This window comes from Gavia stellata, chromosome 6 (genome assembly GCF_030936135.1).
Source record: "Gavia stellata isolate bGavSte3 chromosome 6, bGavSte3.hap2, whole genome shotgun sequence".
Classification (NCBI taxonomy): Eukaryota; Metazoa; Chordata; class Aves; order Gaviiformes; family Gaviidae; genus Gavia; species Gavia stellata.
In genome coordinates, this window is record NC_082599.1 from 37,477,792 (window position 1) to 37,492,298 (window position 14,507).

General features: G+C 35.7%; 1 protein-coding gene across 1 annotated transcript in view; it reads right to left on the reverse strand.

The window, feature by feature from the left end:
• Nucleotides 1-14,507, reverse strand: part of SKAP2 (src kinase associated phosphoprotein 2) — a 121,095-nt gene that overhangs the window by 91,685 nt on the left and 14,903 nt on the right. The window contains exon 4 of the mRNA XM_059818837.1: nt 5,981-6,085. Coding sequence (XP_059674820.1) covers nt 5,981-6,085 — 105 coding nt within the window. The remainder of the gene's footprint in view (nt 1-5,980; nt 6,086-14,507) is intronic.

Below are 14,507 nucleotides of genomic sequence, written 5' to 3' on the forward strand. Positions count from 1 at the left end.
TCATCTGTTAAGCAAACAGATTTGGATCTGGGAATTTATGCACACATAGTCCCATGTGCACCAATATTCTCATAAACTGAGTTTTTAAAACACACTTCACATTTTAAGTTCCGCTTTAGTATGTCTTACTTTTCATTGTGTTCCATCAGCTTGTAAAAGATTGTGTATTCCAGGTGACATCTAAACTGTCTATAAGTGTCTCAGCCTAATTCCCTAGTGATGCATCCTTCCTCAGACAGCCTCAGCATACCACATTGGAAATTCTAGACTTTGGCCTTCCTGCTTGAGTTGCTAATTACGATTTCTTAGAATTCTGAAAGCAACATTTCTGATGAGTCATATTACCTTTTCAGCCAGAAGTGTCCCAGAAATGCAGAATCATAATACATTGCAATACATAGTATTTCCTCTGCCATACAATATCTGTTCAGACACAGCAAAAGAGTACTAAACTGTTGATGAAAACATAGAATTACCTACATATATCAAAATAGCAAATTACATTTCCCAGCCACAATTCTGACAGTAACTAGCATCCTCTCAAAACAAGGTTGGCATGCACAAGTCCAGTCTTTACCCATTTCCCATGGCACTGATGCTATTGCCCTCCTGCCAGCTCCTAATAAGAGCATAAAGTAGAAGTCACCTTTTCTCACCAAAGATTGTGTCCCAGTAAACCTAGATCTTACCTCCCCTCAATATGATCTTTTTTAATCAAGCTTGAATATTTAAAGACACGTAAGGAATAAGAAAATACATGTTTTTCTGCCTTCAAAGAGATCTACCTCTAAGAAAAACAAGACAAATAAAGAAGTTTCTTGCTTCTTTGAATGACTGTCATGTGCTTAGTTTGGAACCCTCTCCTGTACTGCAAAGCAAATAACTAATCTCCTAGAATAACTCAGGTAAACTTCCAATGCTGTCATCCCCAAGACAACCAAACATCCTCTCCACATACATGATTATGATACTAAAATAGTGGCAAACCAATACAAGACTGAGGGGATAGGAAGGGCAAAACTAGAGAGAAGAGGACAGAAAAATCCTAGCTGCATTTTGCATTCTCCAACCTTTGCTAACTTAGTTGCTGATACTGCTTAATTGGGTCAGTGATGGAACACAGTTTTTACTTTAATATAGTGCCTCAAAAATAAACTCAGTAGGAATGTAGTTGAAAAAAAATGGGAAAATGCTTGTATATGCATTGTACATAAAGATAAGGCCTTACACTGAACTCTACCCTTCTTCAGTGACAGTATTCAAACCTGTATGCCTACCAAATAGGGAAAAAAGAAAAACGGAAAAAAAAAAAGGGAAGAAACTTAATCAGTACTTGTATTTGAGACTTAAAATGTCAAAAGAAGCAGCATGCAAAATTTAGTCACACAATTTTTCATTCTCACTTGATCAATCAAAATGCAAAATGTGATGCTCATGCAAAGGAAATACTATAGATCATATAAAATAGTTGACTCCAGCCTGCGAAGACTTGTATAGAACTTTTCCTGAGGAGCTGCATGAAAACAAAGTGCTACAACCTGTTGTTTCATCCAAAAATTATACCAAGAAAAGCCTGTTGCAGGGAGCAACAAATTCTGCTCATTTTCAAGACTGCGCTCTGATGACAAACAGTTAAAGCACAACCCCTTCATTTATTCCGATTCCTCAAAGTTCTCCAAATGTCCTATTTTGCTTGCTTAGGCCCTACCTTCCTCCACTTCAACTATGGGGAATTTTTAGTATGAGAGTCTCACCCTATTTAACAATTTTCTACTAAAAAGCATATTTTATTCATAAGCTATAGCCAAATACAATAATTTGGAGAGCATACAAGTCTCTAGACACATTTTTAGTACTTCTTTCATCTTTACATGCTCAAGGCAACATTTTTAGACCTTCCACAGATATGACGATGATCTGAATTATTTTATTGCAGCATTCACTGTGATCTTTTTAGATCCAGTAATTACCCAATCACATACTCCCTGCAGAGCTAAACAGACACATCTTCTTCAGAAGTGGTCAGTTCACTCACAGTACTTACAAAGTCAGAAAGCCTGTTCCTTTAATACTAATGGCATTTCCTACTATGGAATCAAGTTACCATACCATAAAACAAAAACTTTAACTGTTAAAAAAATCCCTTGATATCATAAAAGAAGATTACACTGTTAATCAGGAAAGTTTCAGCGTGGCATTGAACCTAGGTTTAATACCATCCTAAGAAACCTGAAAATTAAATTAAAAACAGTAACTTTTTCCCTATTAATGTCTCAACCAAAAATAAGTTTGTTACCAACTTTAAAGAAAGTCTTACTATTTCAATTTTTAAGTATAAGCATATTTTGGTATGCTTTAGTTTTTAACTGATCAAGACATATATTTTCCACTACACACATTCTTCAAAATACAGATGAAAGGGGAGTAAGAATTTACAAGACATAACATTGTTATACAATGTACTATACAAAAACCTGTCATTTAAGTTGCAAGAAACCTAGTCATCAATAAGTGAAAAAATGCCCCGCTCAAAAATCAATTATGTTGAGTCTTTTGTATAGAGAAGTAGTACACCTTTCAGGCAACTGGTATTAATGAGCAGACATGGCTATAGAATCTCCATCTGTTTTTCTGACAAAGCTGTGACTACTCCAGTCTCTCATTGAAATTCCATTAATCTGGTGCACCAAGGACCAATGCGAAAATCAAAACTCCATCTAACCCTTTATCAGCCCACAATAACCTACAAGTGAACTCTGCCTGTTAGCATACAGCAAGTTATGATTTTGCTATCAATCAGGCTGTTAGCCAATAAAAAATAAAAAAAATCAAGTTAAGAAAGGAGTGCCTGGCAGTGCTGTTTTGTTTTGTCTGTCTTGGTTTGGGGTTTGTTATTTTATTTGGGGGGTTTGTTGTGTTTTATCACTTTTTCAATTTCTGTAGGGTGTCTGGACATGTAAGCCTATGCATCATTCTCCTTCGCTGTGATTTAATTGCTGCCAGCAATCAAGTCAAAGCATCACTGAAGTGTGCTTGAATTTCATTAGAAGATATAACTTATGCTACTTTCCTACAGTACCTAATAAACCATAAAGAAACCAAAACACATATGGCTTGAGGGAATAACTGGAAAATTAGGTGGCCATTTGGGAACTGAGTGAACTTTTGAACCAGAGGAACAGAGAAAAAGAAATATTAAAAGGAAAGACAGACTTAGAATGCACACAGAGACGTGGGGGTTTGACCTTTTCAGTACCTAGAAAATTACATTAGCATTATGAAAAATACATATCATGTTTAGAGTTTATAATCCATCAAAGTTTAGATACTTTGTTAGTGCCTACCATAAGGTAAAAGTCAAAAGGACAGCATAACAATCAGATTTGACAAAAGGCCTTTAGGTGACCTGTGCTAATTTAGTTATCCCATACTTATTGTTAAATGGATTATCTCTCTTGTAATTAATACACCATTAGACAAAGGTCACACAAGAACTCCAGGATTTTACAATGACTGTAATGTACACGTAATACACTAATTCTTTATCTGTTACCAAGCAGGTGCCTTCACAAATTATATTTTGACAGTAACACTGCAAAGTCAAATAGTGACACTTTCAGAAGTAGTACAAACCTTGCAGTCTAACTCAAGTATATAAAGGTAAATGCCTGTTTTGTTTTGGGGTTTTTTTAAGCACAAAGTGTATATAAAAGCTTTTACATAAAAATGAATGGACTCAAATATAAATAAAGAACACCTCAATGTGGTTACGTACAATTAGGCCTCTCTGTTAATGCTGAGAGCCTTGATTCTACACAAATGAGGTTTTACACCTGCACAGAGCCCGGCTGAACTAAACTGGCAACCATGTAAGATCAAACATCTACCTTACGGATCCAGCTTCTTGAGTAGGATTTACATATTGAACAGTAACAGACTGCTAAAAAACAGAAATACAGTATTAAGCTTCAAGAAACCCATTCATCACTATGAGATCTGGAACAAATGGCACCTCCGAGGATCAATCCACCTCTTGTAAGATTCTCCCAGCATACATTTTCATACACAGTCTAGGTGGCTAGACTTGAATGATGGACTGTAAATGTTAATATCAATATGGTCTTAGAATGACACACTGGACATTCAAAGAGGAAAAGAGAAACACCCCTCCAATTAATGAAAGTATTTACAGATCAAAATGTACCACCTTTTGTCAACTTTTCCTCATGCTGCACTCCCACTAGATAATTAAAGAGGATTTATCATAAAATGTAGAAAGACCAGTGAGGTAAAATTATTTTAAATATAACAGAATTGCACCCACTATATTTCTACCTAAACTGGAACGAATTAGCCAAGATATTGTTGGGCAGCTATTATACCTACTATCATAATTATAACTTCCAAAATAGGCTAAAAATTAATCACCCATCTGTAAAAACTCATACACTATTTCATGTACTCTTGCATCAGCATTCTTCAGCCATTCATTATTTAGGTGTATGAATCTAATCATTTTTTTCCTGATTAACTGTTTTGAAACAAATCTATAATCATATCTCCTATTAAATAGTCATACAATTTTGTCACATACCCTTTATGCAATCAGTACCATGTTATTAAGTTACAATTAGAAATAATGTTAAGATTATGTTTGTAAGCAAAAATAAATACATGGAAAGTTGCATTCATCTGTAGTTTGGAAAATTAGCTTGGGTTTTCTAAAAGCCATATTCAATTTGACTGATAATTACATTTCAACCAGAAAGCAAAAAGGCTTATTTTTATTTTTTTAATAGAAGAGTCACATTGCCAAAATGCAACAAGCTCAATATAAAAAAAGTGTGATTATTATTGTTACACATTTTACAGAGTTCTGGATATAAAAAAAATTGTGTTATTCTGAATCATTGGTTAGAAGGTTTATCACTTATGCATGTACTTGACTTATCCCTATTCTGCAATAGACATAATTTTATACCTCATAAAAGCAATTTATGTTTCCAAAGGGAATAATCTGGATAACATGAAATGTGGAGTGCTATGTTGCAGGAAGCATATTTTCATTCAGCAATTGTATTTCGAGATGGAGCTACACAGTTTGATCACCATATCATGTCAGAAAACATCATTCACTAGTAAGTCTATCTTAGTGCCACAAATTAATATACATCGTTAATTTACTTGTACATATACTTAATTTATTGTCATATATTATCCATAGAAGGTATTTATGTTATGTATAATATAAATGAATCTCAAAAATATGGACACTATGCTAAAGCAAGCTTGTTAACTGTTGAATTATTCAATTGTTCATGTCTTCAGAACAGTCACATTTAGCATTAAATTTAATGAATACAAAATAAAACAACATGGAAAGCAGCTATGGAGCCTAGATTTTTTTTTTTTTTTAAATACAAACTCAAATTTAAAATTTATATAATGAAAACATTCTACAAAAGACTGTCTTAATGGAAGGAAACATTATAGGAATAATTAATTTAATATTTTATGAACCTATTCTGCACGGAGTTTGCAGAAAAGTATCAATCATGTAAACTGTTTCATTATTTATTAGATAAATAATACAGTAAGCCATTAAGTAGCACAATAAAATTAAGCAAGAATCTGATAATGTTGAATTAACAAACAATTTGTTACTACAAATATTCACACTTTTTTAGCCACTGATCTATCCTTAAAAACATATGCATCTACAGGAGATGCTTTGTTATGAAAAAACATGAGTTAAAAAAACCGTGTAAACTTGAGACAGCTTCACTATGCTCTAGGACCACTAGAGAGAGCTCTTCAGTTCCTTTAAAGGTTCTTGTAGAGGTAAGAAAACTGTCCAGCTGTGATGCTTATCTGTTTATCTGATTTGCAACACTAACATTCGCATCACGAGGATCAGATTACATGAGTTTGCTACAAACTGGCAGATCTAGTACATTCTAAGGTAAACAGTGTCACATACCATCAGAAGGTGCTTCATCCTCTTTATCATATCGTTCAGATGCTATTGAGACACTATCAGGAGGCGAAGAAAAAGAGCCTTCAGACTCTTCCTCATCTTCCAATTCTGTAAAAGTTGAAAATACATTGGTAGTTAAAATATTCTATCGTACAAACACAGACAGAATCCAAAGACAAATATTTTCATTAGTAAGGAGGATACCAATTCCTATCTGAAACAGAAAAAAACCCATTTCTCATGGACTCTCGTAACACGCACCTTGTACGTTCAAGCACAGCTGTGAGTGCTGCTCTTCTAGGGTTACCTTTTAACCAGCCGCGTGCATGTGGCTGCAGTGGTTTCCCTAAACGCTGTCATATAATGAACCCACTCCCATCACGGCACAGCTGACAGCTTCACACGGGGGGGAAAAAGAAACAGACACCACAGCAAAGAGGTGGGCAAGGGAAAACACTGGCAGGAGGAGAAACAGGCAGTGCCAAGCGCTGAAGTCCTGCCTGTCCGAGTGCAGGAAGGAGCTGCAGCAACTTCTCTCCAAGGAGCTGCCAAACTACCTTTGGCAGCAGTTTGTCGCCCTCTGCCCACTTTCACTTTTCTTCACCATAATTAGGCACTACTTTGCAAATGTTGTATGTGTATTCCTCACATGAAACTAAAAATGGAATCGCCTTCTGACAGCACCCAGTCTGAGCCTGTGGCTTAATGCAGCATTCTGTTGATGAGTTTCTTACACAACTGAGAGCCCTGCTACAATATATACAAAATCTACATTATTAGCTAAACTATGCACTACACTGATCAGAGTGCATTAAGCATGAAGGTCTGGGAAAGGTAAAGCAAAATCAGTATTAGTCAAGTCTTTCATTTAATTAAAATTTAAGTTCTCCCTCCCAAAACTCAGTATATTTTCTGATTTTTTTTTTATTAATACAATGTAGTTGAAGAAGAGGTGGAAAAAAAATAGCAAACACAGGAAAAAGACCAAAAACCAGAAAACCCACAAAACAGAACTACACTGTTCCTTTTTAAAAAATAATCAAAAATCAAGTCTTGGTGAAGGAGGAAAATCCAATAACTAAATAAGATACTGTCACCAAACCTAAATCATAAAGCTGGTGCTCCAACAGATCAAATGACCCTCAATTTTTTTCAAAAAGCATACAAAGCTAAATTGCTCAAGCATTGCCTTTTGGTATATTCATATGCAGAAAGCTTTCCGGAGACCTCCAGACATGCTTCTCTACTCACGTGTTCCCTTTTAGAGCATTATATGGGATAACTAATTTGTCAGAATCCAAAATAAACCTTATGCATAGCAACAATATTCTCCACAGACATATGAATAACATTCATTGATAGGACTGTCAATCCACAGCTGAGAGTTTTACCCCTTTGCTTCCCATTTAATAATGGAAAATCATGGAAAACTCAGAGTCCATGCCCAAAAAGCACCATAGCTGTTCGCAAAGAACAGCACCTTTCCTATGCAGATAAGACAACAAACCCTGGTTTTTGCTTTGCTGGAGATCTTTTACATCCCAAGATTGTTGAATACCAAATCGGTTTTCCCTTCATTAATTTAGTATGCTTTTCTTGGGAAAGCTTCCTTTCAAGCTCCCACATCATATTACAACTGCTTTGAATCCGAACCTGACTCCAAACTATTTTTGACACAGCCATCTTCCAGTAGCACTCCAGCCATCGTGTTAATCTGATCAAAATATTTGCATTTCATCACATCTGTCAAACCGATCAAAAGTAAATTATCCCTCTCCAGGATTCACCTCTCCCTCCAAACAGAAAACCAGAGAGCAGATAGCACATGAACAGAAAATATTACACCATATTTACAACCTGCATGATCATCTTTCATATTTACATTGCAGAGACAAGTTGCCTGTCTGTCTCTGTCTATTTATCTCTTTATTAGCTAATAAACTCCATGTAAAAAGAGTAGACATGATATTCACAACCTATACAGTATCAAAAGTTGTTCCACTCTTTTCCTGTCCTAAACTTTTACCACTACTAGAATGCACAGAATATCTGTATGTATAAATCCCCACTTCCAATGCCCTGGTTGTCAGTTGAAAACGTCCTCTTATCAACTATGCATAAACATACTATCATTTAACCTTCATGAAGGTGCCAGCATAAATTTAAAATATTAAGTTGTATTTCTAGGGAAAAACATTTTCACAAACACCACACTCCAGCACTCAAAATTCACGGGCTGAATAGTAAGAGTAAATCTAAGTATATCTAAATAAGTAGCACTTACGGGTGAAAATAGGCGAGTACACATGTAGGAAGAACATCTGCAGAGATTTTTGCCCCACTCAGCTATACATAATCTCTTTCAGAGAAGCTGTGATTCCTTATGTAAGTTCGCATAGCTGCACTGTTACCCTGCGCTTCCATTAAGTCACAATACTACCATTTTTCCATTATACTAAGGATTTCAAATGCAGTAAACCTTTGTGCTTTGCATTCATATAAAAGCCAGATGATCTAGAAACAAGGGGCTTTTTAATACATACGTACATATTCAGGGCACACCATGTACATATTCTAGATATAGACTGTATTTGAACCAACAAAACATGGGCACACCAAATATAGATTTACAATAAAAGAAGTATCTGTCCTAAGTCTACAATATCAAAGTTCAAAATACTCCTAAAGTAAAACAAAAAAATGTTGAATTATTATGAAGAAAGAAGTTACAAGCTCAGTGCTTTTAGAGAGTTTATAGTCTTCAAAGCATTCTCTAGATGTTAAACCCTAAATAAAGCCTCAAAGACTTCCATGGGAAAAAAATCACTGAGAAAGACAATCAGAACAAATACACAAACCCCATGTCATACTATTGTATGTTTAGGTAGCCACACTTTTTTATGTAAAAAAGTGGAGAATAGGTCACAGACACTAAATACAGCTCCAAGCAACCTGTAGCCCTGCAGGGCTAGATTAAACTAAAAATCTTCCAATTTCATTTTAGATTAAATAAATGTATTTGTAAATTTATATTATACACTGAAACACAATCCTTAAATCATCTAATTTGTATAGAAGAACTGCAGGCTTTTTGTTAGGAGAGCTGACTCAATATGCTCTGGAGCTTTAACAGGCAACGTTTCACAATGTTTTTATGTGCTCACATAAAAGAATGACTACAGGGTAGTATCAACCTTGGGGTTTTGCCTCCTAATTCTGGCAGGGTTAAAAGACATCTTAGGAGTGTATACTATTAATACATAAGGCTATTGCTCCTGACAGTTCACAGAAAGGCTTCCTGTTGATTCTGTGGGGTCTCCTGCATTCCCACTCAGAGTAATCTCTGCCCTTTCTCCACGTCACGTGCTCCTCCATCAAGGTGTTGCACTGCAGTTTATACTCCACCTACTGAGGAAGACTAGATAGAATTGCATTTGAAGCTACATGTGTTACTCCTTGAACAGTCAGAGGAGTCAGTGTTGAGCAGCACAAGCCACTACTCCTCTCTTCAGGTGCCAAGTACCTAAAAATATACCCAAAAAGCATCAATAAATTAAAGAAAAGCATTCAACTTGCATTTATGTAATAGAAAACCAAACTACAAAGCAACAATGGGCATCAGGTAAATGTATCCAATACAATTTGCAGGCATAATTGAAAGCATTACTGCCTAATCAGACATCTAAAAGCAAAGCATGCTCAAACGAAATGTCTATAGACTCATTAGTTGGCAGCCATTCCATTACAATCACACATAATGTCAGTAGTGCCTTGAACCTGTGCCAATGACAACAGCATAAATTTTGCATCTCATTTCTGTGGTCGTAAAATTAATGATCAGTTTAAAAATACTTCTTTGCAAAAGTTATTGCACAAAGAAATGACATGAATGTGTCCCTATTATGTAGTCACAGGATAATTAAGGAGTTGATGCTCATTAATATAGTTTCTTGTTTCCCCAGAATACCATATGATTTATCTAGAAGTTGAAAAAAAAGTTTAGTTAACAGTAGATAGTTAACAGTTACAACAATAACAAAAATATGTGTATGAATTGACCCTATTCTCCAGATTCTGCAACTTAAACTAACCTCTTATAGGTTTGATAGCAGAATCAATTATTTTATGTTATCTGTAAAAAACAACATACAATGTCTTTCCTTATTAAAATGCTACCTTTTCCATTACAGCTTTTTTTTTTGATTTAGGAAATACTGCATACCAAAGGGTAAGTGTACCACATTAGGACTGGAGCATAAAAGACAAACTTTCCTCATTGTGACAAGGGCTGCACTTCAGTCCCTGCCCCCTATTCTGAAGATTTTCAACAGATTTAGTTGGTACAAGCTGACTATAATGAACAGGACCATAATAGTTTATAAGAATCCAGTTTTTAAAAAGAAAAAAATCCAGACTTTTTTTTCCCCCAGGAATTCAATTTCTTCTGCAATAGTGTGATTATAGTAATGAACTCTTAAGCATTAAAGATACTGCTTCAGCCACTAAATCTACAAAAGAGCAAGCAAGATGTTTCAGCCAATGCCTCCAAAAGAGACTTCCTAGCTCAGGGTCCACAGAGCTAAATGAAGCACTTTCATTTTATTTCTTTAGAAGTCTAGACAGAGCGATGCATTTAAATTGTTTGAGTATAAGCAAAATAAAACAACTCACAAAAATAGACATGCAGGTCAAAACACCCTGCTTTTTGCCATTTTGGGAGGTCCCAATTCACTTCCTCCTGTCCAATTTCTGCTCCACTAAGAACCCACCAAACAGAGAACTGGATGAAGCCACCAAGCACTTAAATGCAAGTTTAAGTTTTTCACAAAAATAACTAGACAAAGTTGCTTTCAAGCTGGCACAGGTATACTTTGGCTTCTTGATAGCTGCAGCTGATTGCTTAGCAAGATGCTACTGTCCCAATCCACCAGTCATCTTGCAAGACTGGATTCTTCTGACTGCCACTTTCTCGATGTATGCTTTGCCATGCAATCTGCTCCAACACACTCATTCCTGAAGAGTCTTCTAGAGTCTCGTATTAACGTGATGGTTTTTAATGGCTTGTTTTGTAAAGGTCAAGTAGGAATTCTTTAGCAGCTATTTGTTAAAACAATACTGAAACAGTATTGGGTTTGTAAGCAAATACGCTTCAAGCAAGAAAAGCAGCACAACTTTTACTTGCTGAGCTGGCTCTCATTCTGAAGACCATTTTGCGCGGCACTGGTGGCTGTATCTTGTGCTGCTTGAAATGGCACCTGGCATGGACACTTCACCGATAACAACCGCATATAGCTGAAAGGGACAACACAGTGACTTGCTTACAATGAAACCCTCCAGACTTCCAGGATCGAGTGATATTTGGCACACTTCTAATCCATCTGATGGTCTCTCCAGAAATGTCATGATGATCCTCAAGGAGTGCATAACAACTAAGCCATATCTTTCCCATTTATGGTTAAATACTAACAAGATATTTATGCTCCTGACTGAAAGCTCAAGTGTGTTAAAATATAAAACTCACATCCACATACTGCTCTGATGACCATAAGCTACTGCCTCCCTTTCTCAAGTCCAAAAAGACTCTTATCTGCTGCCATTTCTTGAAAAACAGAGTGTACAGAGACAAAAAAAGGAAGTATCACCTCCACACAAAACAGAAAAAAAACCCAGAAAAATACAAAGCCTTTGCATATAGTTCTACTCTATCAGCTTGACTATTTCCAGGAAGCAGAAGTCTTCAGGCTCCAGACACTCACTGCTCTGCCAAGAGCCAAGGAGGCATCTGAGTCATTAAAAGGTTACCTACAGGTGCTCCCAATAATTACATAGAGAAGAACACCAATGCTCTAGAGACACAGGTTTATCTTCTATTATACTACAGTGAAATAAAAATGAAAGTGGACCTTCATCAGTTTTTAATCAGACTGAAAAGCTGATGAAAAAAGTTCAGCAAGTGTCAAAACATACTTTTTACGTAAATAGTGCCAAAATCATGTGCTGTAGATCAGATACAAGGTGCACCAAGTGCTTTATGGGGAGCTTGTACTGCAAATTCCCATATTATGACTCGATTTGGCTAGTACTTTTGGTGTCTTACTTTCAACACTGAGCCAAAATCTTTTGTGAAAAGTGATTAAAAATATATATTTTACTAAAATAAATGCAAAGAACAGATGGCAAGTAAGCTTCGAACACAAATACAGTTTCTAAGGCTTATAGTGCTTCTGCCAACTTTAGCACTATTTTTAGCATAAATTGAAAACAAGGTTCTTTTAACTAAACATTTTGGCAGCCATGGTATTGATTCAATTAATCTCAAAACAGAGAAATGCCAAAAACTGTATTAACTCAGAATCTTTGACAAATTCCAGACTTTTATATCCTTAGTGGAATACTAGTCTTATAAAAAATCCAATTTGTACGAAAATTATCTTAAGTTTTCAAGTTCCTTCCCAATTCTAAGATCTAGAACAGGTCACCTTAAGTGTGACTGTGGCTTTTTGGTTTTGCTTAAACTGCTTAGATGAAGAGTCAAATATTTCAAATTAAAAGAAAAAAAAGCAGCAATGTCTAAGAGAAAGAGACATTTCTACTGAGTCCCTTAATTTAAGAATAAAATAAAACTAGTAAGTGTTTAATAACTCAATAAATAACAATAAAATTTGTGGAAAGATTAGTGGTTTGGATATTAATGCAATTGCACATTTTTGGTCATAAGAACAACATGCACTTTCTTTGTCCATAAATCAAGACTACACTTAACTGTAAAAGTCAGTGTAAAATCAGGTAGCACATCACACATACGAATTAAGTATTTTCCTGTACAATGAATTTCGTGTCTTGAATTTTCACATGTGCCCACGTCCCCTAAAAAGCTTCATTTTTTCAGTGTGTAGACACAAAAGGTACTTTTGCCAGCATATTTACTGACCTGACAGACAACATAAAGAAGGCTTATTTTAAGAGGATGCAAGAAAGTCCTCAAGTTCATCAGTCTGGTTGCAAAAAAGTATGTACGCACTTTCTGAAAGTTAAGAGATAGGCACATAGATGATTTTGGTTTTAAGGAGCCTGGTTCTACTTGTGCACATGCTCTTCAATTTTTTTTTTTTTTATTCTTCTTTCAAACCTCCTTGCCTTATCTTTATGAAAGGTAAGATTCTGTATGCTAGTGGCCAAAGCCCATACAACAAGAGCTCACATACAATACCTTGGTCAAACTGACTAGTCACTAGTCACATGCAAAGCTGGTGGGACTTCAAGAACACACAATGATGAGAGAACGAGTGGAGCGACAAGCTGATGCCCACAAAGCATATTTGTGGAACAACTCACAAGCTGAAGGAGCTGCTGTTTGAGAGACCCGAGTCAAGTTTCATTATGTTATACAGGAAATACATTAATTTTGAAAGTGTTAGTCTACTTCTTTCAGCCTCCAAAGATTCTTCTGGATGCCTCTGGAAGGATGACAGGTCACAACTCACAAGATTCTTAAAAACAGCTGATATAGTATGATACTTAGCGTAGTAAGATAATTACTATACCATGATAACATGACACGTAGTATGAATCATTCTTCACCTTTCCTTTAAGCTACGAAGATTATTTTATTTGCATTTAAAAAACAGAGTAACTGCTACCATAAAAACAAAGAGCAGCAAATATTAAGTTTAAACACACACAGTAGTTTTTATTCATCCTCGTTTGTTTCAGTGCAGTTTCCACATTTCTGCTTCCACTCCTCCTTTTTTCCTAAAAGATATTCTCCTTTTTCACCTTATATTTTGGGATATTTCTTCTTTCTCTGGAGAAGGGAGGAACAGGAAAATGTCTGACCATCACTGCCACCTCAGTTTTTAATCTTTTCTCAAATTTTCCGTTCTTCAAATGTCTAGGTGTGCACAGAGGTATGAATGGGCACAAAAGTTGACCTCACTCAGCTGCTGCCACTGCTTTGTTACACTAGTAGCTAGCCAAGAATCTGACTGCTTACCTCCATGTGGGTCCTTTGTTCTACACCTACGCAAGTCAAGCCTAATTTGTACAGGCCTAAAGCAAGAATGACACAACCAAATAAAGTTTAGCACACACTTCTTGAACTCTGAAAATTACACCAACAACCCATAGCACTGAACCACATTCCCTCAAATATTTTGCAAAAAAGTGCAGGCTCCCATTTCTCGTGCATTTTTCATATTCATGCATGTAAATGCACATCAATTTGGAGAAATTTATCCTTGCTTGCAGAAAACAATGGTATAACTTCAGAGCCCTCTCATTTTATTGACAAATACTGAAAGAAAACTAAAGCGTCAGCATTCGCAAGCTTCACCATCTGTACACATTTCTACGATCTGAACCAAAGAGACACATCATGAGAATTAAAAGCAATATATCCTTCTTAAGAAGCAAATGCACTCTAATAAAAAGAATAAGACAATACAATTTTCACAGAAATCAGAGCAAGTTATACAGTAACAATTACAGACTATATCAATTAATTAAATCCATTTTACTGGAGATAAATGAA